The 20,237-nt window shown below is 43.8% G+C and overlaps 1 protein-coding gene across 6 annotated transcripts in view; it reads left to right on the top strand.

Moving 5' to 3' along the window:
- The window catches only part of Nr3c2 (nuclear receptor subfamily 3 group C member 2), a 328,469-nt gene extending 308,466 nt beyond the window's left edge, over nucleotides 1-20,003 (top strand). For all 6 annotated transcript variants that reach the window (XM_057753604.1, XM_057753599.1, XM_057753601.1 and 3 more), the window contains one exon: nucleotides 17,379-20,003. In XM_057753604.1, the coding sequence (XP_057609587.1) occupies nucleotides 17,379-17,534 (156 nt within the window). In that variant the 3' untranslated portion in view covers nucleotides 17,535-20,003. The remainder of the gene's footprint in view (nucleotides 1-17,378) is intronic.
- The last annotated feature ends 234 nt before the right edge of the window (nucleotides 20,004-20,237 follow it).

The following is a 20,237-nucleotide window of genomic DNA, read 5'->3' as shown; positions in this document are numbered from 1 at the left end:
TTCATCCCTACACTCACCAGAAGTGTTGCATTCCTGTATTAAAGACATTTTGACTTCCAAGAGTGACTCTGAGTTCTTGGCCCATTTTTAAAATCACTTTGGTTATTGATCAGTAAATGGGCAATTTTATTAATATTAGGCATTAGCCACTTATTAGATACACAATTTTAAAATATTTTATCTCAGTCTGTGGGGGTGCCTTGTGACTTTCTTGGTGATGTCTTTGATGCCTGGCTTTTAGTTTTGATGTAATGCATTTTGCTTTTCATAGTTGTTGCCTGTGGCTTTGGTTTCAGATCCAAGAATAAACCTGTTTGATTTTGAATGAAGGCCAAGTGCCTTACATAATCTCAGTGGAGCACTTTCCAGTGTTCACAAGTCTATTTCTGGAACACGTAGACTAAATAGTAACTAGTCATTTGGGCCAGTGAACCTGTTGGTATTTTTGAAGTTGATTCTGTGTCTTTTGTCCCAACCCCCGTCATTAGAGCTGAGTCTGGTTTGGTTGCTGGAAATGGAACCAGGGCTTTGTAACTTTGAGAATGCCCCCCAATATTGAACTGGACCCCTCAACCCACATGGCTGCACTTTTCTCTTTAGCGTGATGCTTCCAACTTCCTCCCAGTGCTCAGGCAAAGGCTGAGTCCCAGCCAGCTGTGCTTCCTCTAGTTAGCAGACATTTGGAAAAGAGACTAATGAGATCGGTCACACAGGGCATCTTCAGCCAGGACGATTCTCTCCAGCTCCTCACCACTGAGGCACTGCTTAGTGCTCCCACCACAGGCTTCTGGGAAGCTGCAGCTTATGGCAGGGAAGGACACAGGGAATGCCCCCCTGCCTGCCACAGCAATGACTCAGTAGAGTAGGAAAAAGGCACAGAGTCCAGCAGCCTCTTCATCAAAGTCAGCATGAGCCAGGAGACACACTGTGACCTTGACAGACTTCTGTGCCATCTGTATAGCCTAGAAGCATGCTGGGCCTCTGTGGCTCTTCTGAGTCTCAGATGTTTGTGTAGTATGAGAGATCACTGCACAAGTCTGACTCCAAAGACTATAGGACTCTCGCTACTCATGGTAACTGTGTCCTCGTCTCTCTGTCTCCCCTGGAGAAGCTGATGGGAGCCAATACAGAGAGGCAGCAGATGGGGGCATGGGGCCATTTATTCTCGGGGAAGGCCTGTGTGCTGGTGACAAACAGCAGTGTTGTTACCCCTCAGTGTGGCTCCTGCCCAGCCCCCATCCACATTAAGAAATTAGGAGTCTCAGACTCCCTTGTCAGAGTGTGTACATGATATTATGTACTGTCCAGTATACACATACTGAATAGGAACCCCAGGGAGGGATGGAGGAAGGAAGGAAGAAAGAGAGGGAGGGAGGGAGGGAGGGAGGGAGGGAGGGAGGGAGGGAGGGAGGGAGGGAGGGAGGAAGGAAGGAAAAGAGGGAAGGAGGAGGAAGAGATGGAGAGAGGAAGGAAGGAAGGAAGGAAGGAAGGAAGGAAGGAAGGAAGGAAGGAAGGAAGGAAGGAAGGGAGGGAGAGAGGGAGGAAGAAAGGGAGGAAGGGAGGAAGAAGGGAGGAAGGACAAAAAGGAGGGAGGGAGGAAGAAGGGAGGGAGGGAGAAAGGAGAAAGGGAGGGAAGGAGGAAGAAAGGGAGGGAGGGATGAAGGAAAAAAGGGAGGGAGGAAAGGAGGAGGGAGGAAGGGAGGGAGGAAGGGAGGGAGGAAGGGAGGGAGGGAGGGAGGGAGGGAGGGAGGGAGGGAGGGAGGGAGGGAGGGAGGGAGGAAGTTAGTATCAAGTACTGGGCTTGGCATTGTGTAAACCAGTGATACCAAATGATGATGGTCATTTGAGTCACTAAGATTTGAGGAGTTTGCTGCATGATGGCCTGGCAGCACTTGTAATCTGATAGTTCAACCTGTGAATCTCCTGTGTCTCCCACCCCATCTGTGAGAGGAGGGGCTCAACATCCTTAGCTCCTCACTGTGGTGACTGGTTTTTCGAATAGGGATAGCGCCCTGTATTGCAGCTCCACCTACTGCAGTTACCCTGACCACCTACTAAGGACTAGCATCTGTGGGTGCTGCTTTCAAGGCCACTGACCCTTGAGTTGCAGACCAGGTTTGGAGAAGGTCACTAATCACTTAGGACACAAGCTGAAACTGGAAACAAATGGCTCGGGTTTTCCCTGCCTGAGACAAGGGCGGCTGGTTCCATTCCCCGAGATGATACCCGCCTCACCAAGCACAGCCTTGTCCAGTGAAGCATGTGCCATGCAGGCACCTGTGTTAACCAGCACCTTTAGGTGGATTCTGAGCCTCAGTGACACCCCACCTCTGGACCCCTCAGCAGCATAGCAGAGACAGAAAGGGTAAGAGTGGTTGATGCGGATACCCCTGTCTCTCCACGCAGCAAGAATCTTTTGCTTAGCCTATGACTGCTTTGCCTGTCCCACATGCTAGCTGAGATGCCAGACCCACAGTGCTCACCAAACCTTGTCCTTCTCTGTAGCTAAAGTATAAACACAGGTCCTAGTTCCTGTCCGTGGGACAATAACAGAGGTGGTTGGAAAGGCCACCGGGGTCAGCGTGCACAGTTAGTGAGTAGTGTCTGGACACCTGTCATCAGCGTTCCTGTGAGGCAAACGGATGAGCCTGTAGCATCTCCATGCTGCTGTGATTTCTAGGCATCTCCAGGCCATGCCTGGTGCTTGAAGACACATTTATGTAGGTGGTGTGGTAGAGACAGAGGTCCATTCCCATCAACAAGCTCAGAGGCAGCTCACCGCTGCCTGCAACCTTATGCTCAGAAATTGACAGACCCAGATTCTTATCTCTTCACGCATGTATCAGCATCGATGTGCAAACGGGAACCTTTGCTATGTTGGCCCCACTGAGCAGCCTTTGTCTGAAGCTGGTAGTCAGCTAAACTTTTCTGCTAGTATTGAACCCCCATAAATGCTTTCCCTGATGGTCACACACATCAGCTCTCCTTGTCCAGGTCCCCTGCCAGCTCTCTGAGAGGTGTCTCTGCCCAGTCTTCCTTAAAACAGCACCAGTTCCCACTCTCTGTCCTCAGCGGGCTCAGTACCCGATCTCCCGTGTAAGAGTTTCTGCTCTGTGGAGCAGACACCGACACACACATTGGGAAGAGGATAGTGTGTTCTCAGCATGAGTCCTCCTGCACTGAGCAGAACACTCCCCTGCTTAGGGAATAGGAAAGACATGGCTCCAAGGCATGGTCATCCCAGTAGTGGCTTGTACTGTCTAGAGCTTAGATGCTGTCTTAGTCAGTGTGCTACTGCTGAGAAGAGACACTATGATCACAGAAACTCTTATGAAAGAAAACATTATTTGGGGTGGCTTGCTTACTGTTCAGAGGTTCAGTCCGTTATCATCACGGTGGAGAGCATGGCAGTGTGCAGGCAGACATGGCACTGGCTACATCTTGATCAGAAGGCAACCAGAAATGGTCTGAGTTTCACACTGAGTGAAGCTTTAGAGACCTCAGAGCCCACCTCCACAGTGACACACTTCCTCCACCAAGGTCACACCTGCTCCAACAGGCCAGCCTCATAATAATGTCACTCCCTAAGAATTTATGGGGATCAGTTACATTCAAATGAACATATTCCACTGCCTGGCCCCTTAAGCTTGTAGCAATATCATAATGCAAATTACATTTAATCAAACTTCAGAAGTCCCTATCATCTATCACAATCTCAACTTCAAAGTTCAAAGTTTATTCTGAGAGTCATGTAATCTCCTAACTGTAATCCTCTATAAAATCAAAATCAGAAAGCTTATCACATACTTTCAACATAAACTGGCACAAGTTATATGTTGCCATTCCAAAATGTAGGGAAGTGAGCATGGTGAGGAAATACTGGACCAAAGCAAGACCAAAAACCAGCTGGGCAAACTCCAAACTGCACCTCTATGTCTGGTGCATCTAAAACGCTCTTCAGATCTCCAACTCCATTCGGCTTTGTTGAGTGCAGCACACTTCTGTCTCTCGGGCTGGTTCCACTTCCTGTTAGGTGCTCTCCTCAGCAGCGATCCCATGACTGATATCTCTAACATCTTGAGGTCTCCAAGGCAATTCGTGCTTCAAACTTCACAACTTCATGCAGTGGCCTCTGTAGGCCTCCACTCAGGGACACTCCTGATACATACCTGATCTCAGCGACTTTCCTTACGTGTGGAGGCAAATTCCATAACCCATTTCTTCTATCCTTAATTCTAAAGCCAGAACCATGTGACCAAAACTGCCAAGTTCTGCTGCTTGCTGGGGTTAGAACATGGCCCCCTTGTTCAGTTACATCTTCGCCAGCTTACTGTCCTTCACTGCCTAATTTTGACTCCTGAAACTGGATCTGTAGAAACTCAGAGATCTGCCATCCTCTGCCTTCCCAGTGCTTGGATTAAAGGTGTGCACCACCACACCCGGCTCTAAACTTTTCTTTAGATCATTTTCACAACTTAGAAACTTAGCTGGCTGGGATCTTGCCCTGAGGTCACCTCTCCCTTTATTCCATTTCTTAATCTGGTTATCTCCCTGAACACCGGATTTAGTTATATTCCACTTCCTGGTGCCCCTTGTATCAATCTGTACGTTTTGTATATTTATTTGTTCAGCTTGCTCCTTTTTATTATAAGTATTCACTGGAGTTCCCACTAATAACCACACAACAGAGTCTATACTAGCCTGCTTTTAGATTTCCTCTGCCAATGGAATTAATCCAATACTCTTTAGCCTCAGACAGATGCTTTGCACAAGGGTAAAAGGCAGCCACCTTCTTCACAAACATATCACAAGAACAATTTATATGCAACATACTAAAATTTATCTCATCTGCTACCTCCTGAGCCAGCCCACAACTGTTCAAACCAGTTCAAATCACCCTCAGAGGCACTGTCATCCATGTTCCTACTAGTATGGCCCATTAAGCTTAAAGTGTTCAAATGTTTTTCTAATCCACAGTCTCAAAGTCCATATTCCTTCAAACAAAAATGTGGTCAGGCTTGTAATGGCAATACCCCTGTCCCTGGTACCAATTCCTGTCTCAGTTAGGGTTTCTATTGCTATGAAAATATGGCATGACCACAGCACAACCCAAACACAGTTTCCCCTCCCTCCTCTTCTTCCATTTCCTCCCCTGCTTCCCCTATAGACCCCCATCCATTCTTCCTCTCTCTCTGTTAAGAAAGGGGAAGACCTACCATAGGAATCAACAAAGCATGGCACATCAAGTTGAGGCAGGACCAAGCTCCTCCCCCTGGATCAAGGCTGGGTGAAACAACCCAGCATGGGGAATAGGTTCCTAAAAGCCATCTCAAGCAAGCCCAAGGGACAAGTCCTGGTCCCAGGAGCCCCACAAACAGACCAAGCTACAGAACTGTCACATACATGCAGAGGGCCTAGATAGGTCCCATGTAGGTTCCTTAGCTATCAGTCCAGAGCACATGAGCTCCCATGAGCTCAGGTCAACTCTCTCTGTGGGTTCCCCTGTCATGACCTACCTAGCTCATACAATAATACCTCCTCCCTCCCTTTCTTCATCAAGACTCCCAAGGCTCAGCTCAGTGCTTATCTGTGGATCTCTGCATCTCTTTCCATCAGCTACTGGATAGAGCACTACTAATCGCCACTATTGCTTTAGCTGGGATCATCCTTGTGGATTACTGGGAGTTTCCCTGGCACCAGTTTACTCCCTAACCCTGAAATGGTCCCCCATCAAGACATCTTTTTCATTACTCTCCCCTTCTCCATCCTGTCTCCAACACGTTCAGCCTGATCCCTCCTATTCCTGCCCCCATCCTCCCTCCCCCACCTGCAGTTTACCCCGGAGAATCTTCTATTTTCATTTCCCAGGGAAATCCATATGCCCATCTTTGGGCCCTCCCCATTACCTAACCTCTCTGGGGTTGTGTAACCTGGTTGTCCTTTACTTTATACCTGGCATTCACTTATGAGGGAGTGTATACCATGTTTGTCTTTCTGGGTCTGGGTTATCTCACTCAGGATGGTTATAGTTATTTCTAGTTCCATCAATTTGCCTGCAAATTTTCATGATATCACCGATTTTTATCACTGAGTAATACTCCATTGTGTAAATGTACCACATTTTCTTTATGCATTATTTGGTTGAGGGGCATCTAGGTTGTATCCAGGTTCTGGCAATTAATAATAAAGCTGTTATGAGCACAGTTGAGCAAGTGTCCTTGTGGTATAATTGAGCATCCTTGGGTATATGCCCAGGATTGGTATAGCTGGGTCTTGAGATAAATTGATTTCCAATTTTCTGAGAAACCACCATACTGATTTCCAAAGTGGTTGTACAAGTTTGTACTCCCACCAGCAGTGGAGGAATGTTCCCCTTACTCCACATTCTCTTCAGCATAGGCTGTGGTTTTGATCATAGAGATTTTGACAGATATGAAATGGTTATCTAAGAGTTGTTTTGATTTGCATTTCCCTGATGGCTAAGGATACTGAACAATTCTTTAAGTGTCCCTTGGCTATTTAAGAGGATTCTGTTGAGAATTCTCTGTTTAGATTTGTACTTATTTTTTAATGAGATTATTTTGTATTTTGATATCGAGTTTCTTAAATTCTTTATATACGTTGGAGATCAGCCCTCTGTCAGATGTGGGGTTGGTGAAGATCTTTTCCCATTCTGTAAGGCTGCTATATTGTTTTACTGACAGTGTCCATTGCCTCACAGAAGCTTTTCATTTTCATGAGATTCCATTTATTAATTGTTGATCTCAGTGTCTGTGCTGCTGGGGTTCTATTCAGGAAGTTGTCTCCTGTGTGAATACATTCAAGGATATTTCCTACTTTCTCTTCTATGAGGTTCAGTGTAGTTTGATTTTTGTTGAAGTGTTTGATGCACTTGGACTTGAGTTTTGTGCAGGATGATAGATAAGGATGTATTTTCATTCTTCTCCATGCTGCTGTCCAGTGATGCCAGTACCATTTGTTGAAGAGGCTTTCTTTTTGCCATTGTATAATTTTGGTTTCTTTGTCAAAAATCAGCTGTTCATAAGTGTGTGGATTTAACGGGGTCTTTGATTCGATTCCATTGATCCACCTGTATGGTTTTATACCAAGCTGTTTTTGTTTTTGTTTGTTTGTTTGTTTTTTACTACTATAGCTCTATAGTAGAGCTTAAAGCCAGGGATGGTGATACCTCTCAAAATTCCTTTATTGTACAGGATTGTTTTAGCTGTCCTGGGTTTTTGGTTTTGTTTCTTCATATAAAATTGAGTAGTGTTCCTTTGAAGTTTATTAATAATTTTGTTGGAATTTTGATGGGGATTGTATTGAATCTGTAGATTGCTTTTGGTAAGATTGGATCACGTCAACTCTTACAAAGTAAAACATTTAATTATGGTGGCTTGCTTACTGTTCAGAGGTTCAGTCCATTATCATCATGGTGGAGAGCATGGCAGTGTGCAGGAAGACATGGCACTGGCTGCATCTTGATCAGAAGGCAACCACTGAGTGAAGCTTAAGAGACCTCAGAGCCCACCTCCATAGTGACACACTTCCTCCACCAAGGTCAAACCTATTCCAACAAGGCCATCCTCCTAATAGTGCCCTATGAGCTTATGGGGGCCAATTATATTCAAATTGTCTCAGATGTCTTATCTAAGTTTTTTTTTAATACATTTTTATCTTTATGTGACACAGTCATTGTACCTCTGTCCAATATATTTCAATGCATACATACGGCCAGTCATGATCAGAGTAGGGTGACTAGCAAGTCTGTCACCACAGACATGCATCATTTCACGGTGGTAGGGACAGAATTTTTTCACCAGCTGTTTTGCAAGTATTCATCTCAGTTTCAAACAGAGTTTTCTATCTTGTGTTGTAGAACAATAGTTACTCCTTCTAGCTAGCTTCTCCCATACCCTTCACCAACTTCCTCTCCTGCCTCCTCCACACTTTTCCTAGACTCTGACAGCATTGTTCAATTATTGTTTCTTTGAAATCAGTCGTAGCTTCTACATGGTAGTGAAAGCATAGAGGACTTATGTCCCTATTGCATTTTCTAGTTCCATCCACAGTGCAGCAAACTAGTTTATTTTTAATAGCTAAATAATATTTCATTGTGGATATGTACAACATTTTCTTTTTATAGCATGTGTATGCGTGTGTGTGTGTGTGTTCATGTAAATACAGTGTGTACACTGTTCACTTTGATTTTTTTCTTTTGAAGCAGGATCTCTCACTGGGCTGGGCCTTAACTCATAAGCTAGCCTAGCTGGTCAGTGAACCAAAGATCTGCCTGTGTCCATCTGCCAGCGTAGGGGTTAGAAGAATGCACCATCATGCCCAATTTGACATGGGTTCTAGGGATGTAACTGGTCTGCACACTTGCAGAGCAAACAGCGTATCCTCTTGCTGCCTTTCTGTCTCCTATGCTGCATTTTGTTTGCCAGTGGACAAAGATGCTGGCCTTAGTGAGCATGCTATGGCAAATATCTCTTTGACATGTTCATTTCCGTTCATTTGCATGTACATTTCTAGTAGGCAGATAGCCGGATCAGTGATAGTTCTATTTTCAATTTTTGAGGAAGCTCCATCATAAATCATTGATTGTAGATATATGGACTTATTTTTTGGTCAGTGTTTTGTTCACCTGGTCTGTGTGATTGTTTTGAAGCCAGGATGGTGCTTCATACTGTATTCTGAAATTAGGCAATGTCTCTAAGTTTGATGTTTTGAGTTAGAGCTGTTACTTAGGGCCTTTGTGTCCATACATATTTCAGGGCTTGTTTTTGTGTTCTGTGAAGGCTGCTGTTGAACTTGAGTAGGAATAGCATTGACTGTGTACAATGTTTTAGGGAATATGCATATTTTAGTGATATGAATCTTTTCCAGTTTGAGAACATAGGATGTATTTCCAATATTCTGTGCCCGCTTCGGTGCCATTCATCAGCATGTCAGAATTTGAATTCTAGACATCATTACGTTTCAGTAGATTATCGTAGGTTTGTTTCTTTGTTTGCTTCAGTTACTATGAAGGGGACTGTGTTCTTGATTTCTTCTTTGACATTTTCCTTTCCATCCACATAAAAACTGCTGACTTCTATGTGGTAATTTTGCATCATGTAGACTTAGTGAAGTAACTCATTAGTTCCAGCACTTCTGTGTGTGGTCACTAGCTTTATTTATATATTTACAATTATAGTGTTCTAAACAGGGACAGATTCATTCCCTCCTTTGCTAGTTTGTTCCCCGTAATTCCTTTTTCACTTTGCTCTAATACAGTATTCAATAGGATACTATGAGGTTGAAAGGGATAGCTCTGTATGGATTAGGATAGCACTGTGTGGATTAGGATAGCACTGTATAGAAGGATAGCACTGTATGGATTAGGATAGCACTGTGTGGATTAGGATAGCAATGTGTGGATTAGGAAAGCACTGTGTGGATTAGGATAGCACTGTATGGATTAGGATAGCACTGTGTGGATTAGGATAGCACTGTATGGATTAGGATAGCACTGTGTCGATTAGGATAGCAATGTGTGGATTAGGATAGCACTGTGTGGATTAGGATAGCACTGTGTCGATTAGGATAGCACTGTGTAGATTAGGATAGCACTGTGTGGATTAGGATAGCACTGTATAGAAGGATAGCACTGTATGGATTAGGATAGCACTGTGTGGATTAGGATAGCACTGTATGGATTAGGATAGCACTGTATGGATTAGGATAGCACTGTGTCGATTAGGATAGCACTGTGTAGATTAGGATAGCACTGTGTGGATTAGGATAGCACTGTGTCGATTAGGATAGCACTGTGTAGATTAGGATAGCACTGTGTGGATTAGGATAGCACTGTATAGAAGGATAGCACTGTATGGATTAGGATAGCACTGTGTGGATTAGGATAGCACTGTATGGATTAGGATAGCACTGTGTTGATTAGGATAGCACTGTGTCGATTAGGATAGCACTGTGTCGATTAGGATAGCACTGTGTCGATTAGGATAGCAATGTGTGGATTAGGAAAGCACTGTGTGGATTAGGATAGCACTGTATGGATTAGGATAGCACTGTGTGGATTAGGATAGCACTGTATGGATTAGGATAGCACTGTGTCGATTAGGATAGCAATGTGTGGATTAGGATAGCACTGTGTGGATTAGGATAGCACTGTGTCGATTAGGATAGCACTGTGTCGATTAGGATAGCACTGTGTGGATTAGGATAGCACTGTATAGAAGGATAGCACTGTATGGATTAGGATAGCACTGTGTGGATTAGGATAGCACTGTATAGAAGGATAGCACTGTATGGATTAGGATAGCACTGTGTAGATTAGGATAGCACTGTGTCGATTAGGATAGTAATGTGTGGATTAGGATAGCACTGTGTGGATTAGGATAGCACTGTGTCGATTAGGATAGCACTGTGTGGATTAGGATAGCACTGTATAGAAGGATAGCACTGTGTGGATTAGGATAGCACTGTGTGGATTAGGATAGCACTGTGTGGATTAGGATAGCACTGTGTGGATTAGGATAGCACTGTGTGGATTAGGATAGCACTGTATAGAAGGATAGCACTGTGTGGATTAGGATAGCACTGTGTGGATTAGGATAGCACTGTGTGGATTAGGATAGCACTGTATAGAAGGATAGCACTGTGTGGATTAGGATAGCACTGTGTGGATTAGGAAAGCACTGTGTGGATTAGGAAAGCACTGTGTGGATTAGGATAGCACTGTGTGGATTAGGAAAGCACTGTGTAGATTAGGATAGCACTGTGTAGATTAGGATAGCACTGTGTGGAATAGGAAAGCACTGTGTAGATTAGGATAGCACTGTGTGGATTAGGATAGCACTGTGTGGATTAGGAAAGCACTGTGTGGATTAGGATAGCACTGTGTGGATTAGGATAGCACTGTGTGGATTAGGATAGCACTGTGTGGATTAGAATAGCACTGTATAGAAGGATAGCACTATGTGGATTAGGATAGCACTGTGTGGATTAGGATAGCACTGTATAGAAGGATAGCACTGTGTGGATTAGGATAGCACTGTATAGAAGGATAGCACTATGTGGATTAGGATAGCACTGTGTGGATTAGGATAGCACTGTGTGAAATGGGACTGCTGGGTGTGAACATTTTGTCTTCTTTCTGCTCTTGGAGGAGAACATTCCAGATCAATTTCTGTGGTGTATGTTCTTATTTTTCATGACTGATTTGGGTCTTTTGGCTTGTCTACACAGCTTTTCAGTTCTATTTTATTTTAGACAGGATCTTTTCATGTAATAATGGCCTTGACCTCACAGTGATGCTCCTACCCAGTCTCACAAGAGCTGGACTTGCAGCATGTGTCAGGACATCAATTCCTTTTATTCATTTATAAATGTTTTCCTTCTTTCTGTTCCAGTCTTTGTTGTTTCTTCCCTTCTGCTGATTCTCACTTAGTTCTCAATTTTCTTCTTTCTCGGGTTACATAGATAGATTTTGTCTTTATTTCTTTAGTACAGGTACTTAACACTTTATGTTTACCTCTTGGTGTTGCTTTTACTATATCCCGTGTCCTAGTTCCACTCTCATTCATATCTAGAAATTTTAACATCTCCCCTTTGGTTATTGGTCATTCAAAATAATGTTTAATGTGCATATACAACTTCTAAAGTTCTAGCCATCAATTTTGATGTTTATAACATCACAGTAAAAGGACACATGCTATTATTTTCTGTTTTAACTCATCAAGACTTTTGTGGCCTAGAGTGATCTGACCTAGAAACTGTGCCATGCATGTGCTGCGAGAACATGTGCTCGGCAGCTGCTGCAGGAGAGCTCTGCGGACGTCCTGCCCAGTCAGCCTCACAGAGTTTAAATGCAAGGTCTTTTGATGGTTTTTAACCTGTACAGTCTATGATGATAGTGGGGTTTAAGGTTCCCCAGATATTATCGTTAGGTTTTATCCCACATTTTTGATTGAATAATGCTAGCTTTATTTAATTATGTGTTCTAGTTTTGGTGTGTGAATTTGTATAAATGTTATTTCCTAATACTGAGCTGATCCCTTTATCATGATATAGTGACTTATTTACCTCTCTTTGGTTGTGTGTTTGTATGTGTGGGGTGTGTGGTATCTGAGTGTCTATGTGTGGTTGTGTATATGTGTGGTATATGTATGGTATTTTAGTGTGTGTGGTGTATGTATATGTGTAGTGTGTGAATTTGTGGTGTATATGTAGTATCTAAGTGTGTTTGTTGTGTGTGTGGTGTGTACATGGTATGTGTATGTAGTGTGTGTGGTGTGTGTCAATGTAGTGTGTGTGGTATAGGTGTGTGGTGTGTATTATATTGTGTGTGTATGTGTGTGTGGTGTGTATATGTAGTGTGTGTGGTGTGTGAGTGCGGTGTGTGTATATATATATTGTGTGTGTGTGCATGTGTGTGCACTCACGCAGAAGCCAGAGGAGCACATCAGGTGTTCTGCTCTACAACCCTCAGCTCTTTCCCCTTCAGACTGACTAACTCTAGAGATAGGCTGGAAGTCTGCCAAGTGATCCTCTTATAACCATCCTCAAAACTCTGGGGTTCCCCTCACAACTCTGGGGTTACAGGGGTACATGTGGCCACACATAGGTTTTTAGGTGGGAATTTGAACTCATGTCTTCATGCTTACTCAGTGTGTTCTTACCCACTGAGCCATCTCCTCAGATCCTTCCTTTAACATTTTTAAATTTTAATTTAAAGTCTTTCTGTTTGGCTGTATCTACCTGTCTGACTTCTGTTTTCTGTGTGTCCTGCCTCATCCAGTTCCTTTACTTCCAGTCTGAGAACTCTCCTGTGAAGTGAGTTTCTTCTTCGAGTCTAGTGCCCTACACACAAACTCACTCAATGTTTAGATTTTACTTAGGGAACTTGAGTCACTTACATTCAAGATTACTATTGATAACTGCAGATGTGTGCCTATTGGTTTTTCCGAGACAGGGTTTCTCTGTGTAGCAGTCCTAGCTATCCTGGAATTTGCTCTTGTAGACCAGGCTGGCCTTGAACTCATGGAGAGCCGCATGACTGTCTCCTGAGTGCTGGGATTACCCCCATACTGTAATTGTTAACTCCCCCTTCGCTGCTCCTCTTTATGGGTTCCTATATCAATCTACCTTATTGTCGCCTTGTATTTCTGCTGTGTATGCTGTATGGTGTAGTCTTTAGTCTTTAGTCTTTAGTCTTTCTGCTGTGTATGCTGTATGGTGTAGTCTTCCATCGCTTTACATCTTTTCAAGATGGTACTCCCCAATCTTTGGCACCTAGGGTAGCCGGCCCCACAGGCCCTCCTTGTAGGGTCACTCTGCTACTCCATGGTGATGAATTACTTAGCTTTTATGTGTTGAAAAATCTTTTGCCCTTATTTCCTAATAGTAGTTTTTCTGAGTATAATAGTTTAGTTGCCATTTTTTTTCTTTTCGGACTCTAAATAGATCATCCTATTTTCTTGTGATGTGCAAAGTCTCTTTCAACCAGTTCATTTCTGAGATTCCCTTTTGAGCCCTTTTCTCATTTTTTTGTCCAGTGCTTTTCATGTTATTTCTATACAAACACTGATCAACCACCCTTTTAACCAATCCCCTTTCCAGTATCTAATAATCAGCTTTCTGTTTTCAGTTCAAGCTTTGCAAACTTCCTCCGTGACAAAATGTTTGTCCTTTTGTGTCTGGTTTATTTCACCGGACATAGTATCATCCTGTCCCACTGATTTTGCTACAGACAGGATTTCATTGCCTATGGCTGAACAACAGTGCACTCTGTACAGACACGCATCTTCTTCCTCCATTGTCTGCCGATGGGCACGTAGGCTGATTCTGTATCTGTTGTGATACAGATAAAGTCACGATAAACATGGACTTTCTCGAATCTGACGATTTTACTTCCCATAAGTTAGCTGACTTCAGAAGTAATCTCTTTTCTTAAAGGACGGCAATGCCTTGCTCTATAATGTGTGTACCAATTTAAACTCCGCTTAACAGTACATGAGTTTGTTTTTCTACTTCTTTGCCAGCACTTTTCTTAATAGCCATTCTAGGCTTCAGGAATTGATTTCTTATTATTGTAGTGACTTGTAAATCCCTAGTGGCTGAAGCTGATTTTGTTTTGTCTTTGTCTTTCTTGTTGTTGTGGTTCCATCGATTCTGAAGTTGGCTACTTTTTTTTTTTTAAGTATTCTGGACCTTCAGGTGAATAAGTAAATATTTTCTCCATTTTGTAGGCTGTCTCTTTATGCTGCTTACTGTCTCTCTGTACAGAATATTTTAGTTTGATTTGATCTTTTACTCATCAGTGTTTGCATTTATTTCTCAATTTGGGCTCCTAGTGAGGAAGTCACTGTCTGCAGCTCATGCCCTGTACTCTCTCCCCCATGTTTTAAGTTGCCTAAAGGTGTTAGGGATTACATTTAGGCTTTGTTTTTGTTTTGTGTTGTTTTTCAAGTCAGGGTTCCTCTGCATAGTCCTGGCCATGCAGGAACTCACTCTGTAGACCAGGCCGGCCTTGGATTTACAGAGCTCCACCTGTGTCTTGCTCCTGAGTGCTGGGATTAAATAAAGGCATGTACCAACACCGCCCAGCTTACATTCAGGCTTGTGATCCATCTTGACTGGACTTTTTTTTTTTTATCAATACAAGTCTTTTATTGTCTCAAAAGACACCCCAAATTGTATTAAAATTCCGGAGCTTGTTTCTGGGACTGGTACCCGAGTTTGAAACAAGTTCAATATCATTTCCTTCAAGAATTAATTCATCCTTCTGGGCTTGAGAGACAGAACAAGCAACGCCTGTCCTCATCCGAACCCTGCGGATGTATTTTTCACCCAAGAAATTTCGGATTTCAACCAAAGACCCATTCTCCTGAATAACAACGTTGATGGGGAAGTGAGCATACACAGACCTCATCTTGTAGCGGAAGCCCAGTGTAACACCCTTGATCATGTTTTGAACGTGGCTGCAGATGGTTCTGACGGTGGCCAGTTCCTTCCTGTTGCCCCACCATTTGTCAACCCGGAGCCTCTTCTTCTTCTTCCCAAGAAGGCTCAGCTCTACGTTGATGTGATTGAAGTCCCTCCGGAGGGTTCCTCTGGGACCCTTCACAATGACTGTGCGCCCCTTCAGAGTGATGTCCACATTTTCTGGAATGTCGACTGTCTGATTGCTGAGAATGGTCTTCATTCTCGCAGTAGATGGGGCAAAAAAAAAAAGCAAAAGTTGACTGGACTTTTCTACATGGCAAGTGATGGTGTCAAGTTTCTGCCTTCTGCATGTGGGTGTCCAGTCTTCCCAGCAGCACTTACCGAAGAGGATGCACTTTCCCCAATGTGTTTTTTACTAAAAAACAAACCAACAAACTTCTGTAAAAGGAAACGGTTGGATTTCTACTCTGTTCCTTTGGTTTATATGGAATATCGTATTACAGCTTTCTGGTGTCCTGGCTGCTCTGGATCCTTAGTGTATCGTGCGGTCTCCTTCTCCAGCTCTTTGCCTTCAGTCTGTGTCTTGCTTTCTGTAGTCAGTACCTGCTACCACTCCACCCAGGCCGCATCTTTCAATTAGCCTGTTTTTTTCCTAACGAATGGGTCACTGCACTGTTAATGCTTGCTCCTTTTCAGTCTGTTTTGTGCTTCTGCCATGTCAGTGCAATTTGTACTTGACAACAGCTGCTCCTTCCACTTGAGGGACAATGGCTGGAACCAAGGGCCTAGAAACACAAGGCCTCACCAAGGACAGGGGGAAGCATGGTGGGGAGCAGGGGCTGGCATCTGTCTTCATTCCTAGCACTAGATAAAGTCCTCAAGTGGGTGGCCACACGCCTAGTCTCAAAGGTTCTTGAGGACAGTGCAATCCATTCCTGTGTCACAACCCCCAGAAAGACCTGCGTCACTTTCCTTAGCCAGGTTTCAGGGCCTTGGATGGAATATACAGCGGCCTGTGACCCCGAGAGCAGTCTATTTGCACAGTAGGCCTGTCTTAAGATGGCTGCTGGCTGTAGTACCCTGTCTTACTATGAGTAAATTCATTTTTCAAAGCAAAGTCAGTGAGATTTCTGGTTAGTTACCCAAGTTGCCACCAGACGCACCAGAATGGTGACATTCTGGGGTGACAAGTATCATACTAATGGAGTTTGCTGGGACATTTCCCCCACCACTGCAGAAAAGGGATGATCCCTGCTCCCTATGGTGGACCCTGCGGGGATCTCTGTTTCCCCTCTCATGTTGTTGTCGTCCCAGGTTCCTGAGCCTCCATCTCCATGGCCACTCACCTCACAGTGCAGTTGCTGCTTTGTGGGGAGGAGGACCAGTGCCTGGCGCCACTGCCCAGCTGTTCTGAGTACAGCACTGCTCCACACATCCTGATGTTGGACTTTTTTTAATTTAGTTTGACTGTACTTATTTCTTGAAGATACATGGGTTTACCCAAGTTCAGGAAACTTTGAGCAACTGCTTGTGTAGGTTTTATGTGTGTTCTCCCATCTGGTATTTATTCTGGAACTACAGTAATGTGAAATCTGCTAAGTTAACAGACTCTCTCATAAGTGTTCATGACATTCTTCATTTTCTTTTCAACTGAGATGTGTAAAAGGATCTGCCTTCAAGTCCTGACCTCTTCCGATCAGTTAGGAGGTTGAAACTCTCAATACTTGTCATTCTGCGTTCTTCAGTGCCACTAATGACATAATCCGTTTATGGGTTTTCTTACCTAACTGGGAATGGTTTGGCTGAAGAAAGAGTGGGAAAGGTTCCTGAGTCTCAGGGTAGGGACAGCGCACAGACAGAGAACCCTTAACTTGAGGTTTTTAATTTTCTCAAATCAGGCATAACTGCAGTATAGCTGAGGAGCCCCAGCCTCTCTCCAGCTCAGGGCAGAGTCCTTTGGAAGTGATGGCCGCCTAGGCTCCACTGGCCAGCTCAGCCATGGAGACATCATTTTACTTACTAACAGGGCAGCCTCTTTTGCTTCTTTTCCTCTGGGGTATGGGCATGTGTGGGCCCCAGGCCAGCATATATATATGCCAGATTTAATCAATTCGCAAGCTGGCAAATAAGAATTGGTTGAGGGGCCATTCTGTGGCTCAGGCACCACTATCTCATGTCCCATGCATTTTGGATATTCTTTTCATGGTAGACTGCTGACTAAATTTGTTTAGCATGACGACACTGGTTGACAAGTGCCAGGAACACACATCTTTGTCCCCCAGATAACTTGACTAAACTATATGCCACGATTTCCTGGCAGAATTCCTGAGCACTGCTGCCCATGTCTGCACCAGGGGTAGGCCGAATGGAGGAGGAGGCAGGCATCTGAAAATGAAGGCCCATGTCATGTCTCTGTGTCTGTCTTACAGCTGGTGAGTGACCTGCTGGAATTCTGCTTTTACACCTTCCGAGAGTCCCAAGCCCTGAAGGTGGAGTTTCCCGCCATGCTGGTGGAGATCATCAGCGACCAGCTGCCAAAGGTGGAGTCTGGGAACGCCACACCCCTTTACTTTCACAGGAAGTGACGGAAGCCGTCAGCCAGGAAGAGCTTTGCCTTAAGTCTCCCCGCATCGTTCCACACCTACGAAGGACGAGGACTTGCGGTTGTAACTTGTGGTGGTTGAGTCACGCTTGCTCAGCAGTCTCTCAAGGCTAAAGTCACATCAAGGGTCTACAGCCGGAAAAGCCATGAGACGTGGATTTGGCAAGGCCTGAGTTGGCTAAAGGACTCTCCCTCTCCACTCCCAGCGCTTAGAAAACACGTTCCCGTTCCTCTGGATGAAAAGCCATATCTAGTCAATAACTCTTGATTTTGATATTTTAACAGATGGAAGTTTTAACTATGCCATGTAGTTTCTGGTATCTCCGGCTTGTTTTCAAAGGGTTTGAGGACTAGAGAACTTTGTAAGCTTACCCTTGGTTTGCACATAAAACGTCTAGTCAATATGGGGCATTAATATTCTTTTGTTATTTAAAAATACAAAAAAAAAACAAAAAAAATGCATACAGATTCCTGATGTGTAAAAACGGAACACGTGGCGTGGAACTGCGGCCTTCCAGGGCACGTTTTTCTGCATCGCTGGCATACACACTCGTTAGTGTCCATTTATTATTTAATTAGAATGAGTAAGTTGTTAAATGCCTTGGTTTCGATTTCTAGTATCTATTGTGTTGGCTTTACAAATAATGTTCCGCAGTCTTCTGCTGGGCTGTACATTACTGTCTGTATAAATCGTGGAGGACCTGAAGTAAGGTGCAAGGAACTTTTGTAAATGAGACACATACAAAAAAAATCTTTAATGGTTAATAGGATGAATGGGAAAGTATTTTTGAGAGAATTCTATTTTGCTGGAGACTATTTAAGTACTATCTTTGTCTAAACAAGGTTAAACTTTTTTTTGTAACGTGAGATGCTCTGCATGCGTACCGAACCGTTTACAGTGTATTTAAGAAAAGGAAAGCTGTGCCTTTTTTAGCTTCATATCTCATTTACCATTTTACAGTCTCTGTTGTAAATAACCACACTTAAACCTCTTTGGTTGTCTCTAAGCCTTTCTACTTTCTACTTTTTCTGTTTTGTTCTTGGTCTCCTGCGTGGGGTTGTGTGAGCCGCCAGTGCCCTGTTCTGGCTTCTGCTTCTTCCTGCTTCCATCGGGGATGCTGCTGCAGCTGTGTCTGCAGCTCGGCAGGTGTAACTTGACAGGGCCCCCTGGACCGAGGTCCTGGGAGCGCTGTCTTTCCCTTTTCCATAAGAAGCAGAACCCACTCTCAGAAGGGGAGACTGGAAACTCAGCGCAGAGAGTACAGCTCTCCCATTTCAGAAAACCCAGCTTTCTCCTCTGGGGGAAGAAACTCCATACACTCTCCACAACTGTCAAAGATCAGAAAGCACCTCTGGCCTTGGACAGGGTTCTTCACTCCTGGAGCTGGTCAAGGGAACAGCAATCATGACAGGCGGTACTGGGGCAGTCCTTCTGGGCAGGAGTCAATCAGAATGGCATGGAGACCGCAGATCAGTAGAAGGTTTTTAGATTTTTTAAAGGTAGGTTTTAAAAATGAAAATTTTATACATAAACAGTTTTGGAGGAAAAAAACACAAAAACACTACAGATCATATAAGCAAGACAGTGGCACTAAACCTTTAATCCATTAATCTGTCCAATACTGATGTAATTTATGTTTTCTCTCCTGGCCCAAATCACAAACATATGTATCTCTGGGGAACTACAATATGATTGCACTAAATAATCTATGAATAGAGGCCAAATTAATCTTTCAAATGTGGTGATGATTTTCATCTGTACTCAGTGAAATCACACAAATTCCCAAAACCTAAAAGTCGTAACTCAAGCAGAAGGCCAGGACAAGGCTCCAGTGGGGCAGCCCTTTCCCACAGGGTTCACCATGCAGACAACATTACCTTGTCTTTCAAAGAATGCCTGCCTTCTGCGAGGGGAAACCTAGACCGCTGAACTCGGAGGGAGGAGGCTTTCATACATAATTTGCAATTTCAAGAATTTAGTTTATAGGCAGATCTTTAGAGGCAGCCAACTTACAGCACGGCAGGATCACAGCCACACCTCCAAGGTGAAGGGTACGTGGTATGCAGACGAGGTATCTGAGGAGGAGCTGAGTTAACTCTATGACTGGATTCCATCCTAGCCAGGACTGAGTGGAGGACGTCTGTCTTAGCTTTTTGTATTAATGAAGTTACTGGCTCCTTGTGTGTCTCCAGGTAACTCTGCTTAACTAAACAGCGAAGCCATATTCTCTAAATTCACTGTTGAATGCCTGTCCCTGGCCAAACTGTCTGTCTGCTCTTATTTTTGTACCATATTGCTCTTAAAAATCTTGGTTTGGTACAATTCATAATTCACCAAAACTTCTTCATATAATTAAAACACTAAATTAGTTTAAAATAAAGCAATTTATATCTTTATGCAAAAACATGTCTGTCTTTGCAAAGGACTGTAAGCAGATTACAATAAATCCTTTCCTTTAGTCGCCTGTTGTCCTACAAACTCTTCATTTGCATGCCTAGAGATCCGTCTGACTTCATGCCTGTCTATCTTCTGGTCCTGCACTTCGGCCCGTAGCCAACAATGGAGCCACTGGAGGTTTTTGAGTCTAGAAAGAGCCCTGTTCACTGTCACATGATCAGCTGTCTCTTCGGGCAGAGTCATTGTGGTTCTGAGGCTAATCTGTAGATCACTACCCTCCTCCATACC

Source organism: Chionomys nivalis, chromosome 21 (assembly GCF_950005125.1).
Source record: "Chionomys nivalis chromosome 21, mChiNiv1.1, whole genome shotgun sequence".
Taxonomy (NCBI): domain Eukaryota; kingdom Metazoa; phylum Chordata; class Mammalia; order Rodentia; family Cricetidae; genus Chionomys; species Chionomys nivalis.
The sequence above is the reverse complement of the archived record's forward strand: the minus strand, read 5'-3'. Positions and strand labels throughout refer to the sequence as shown.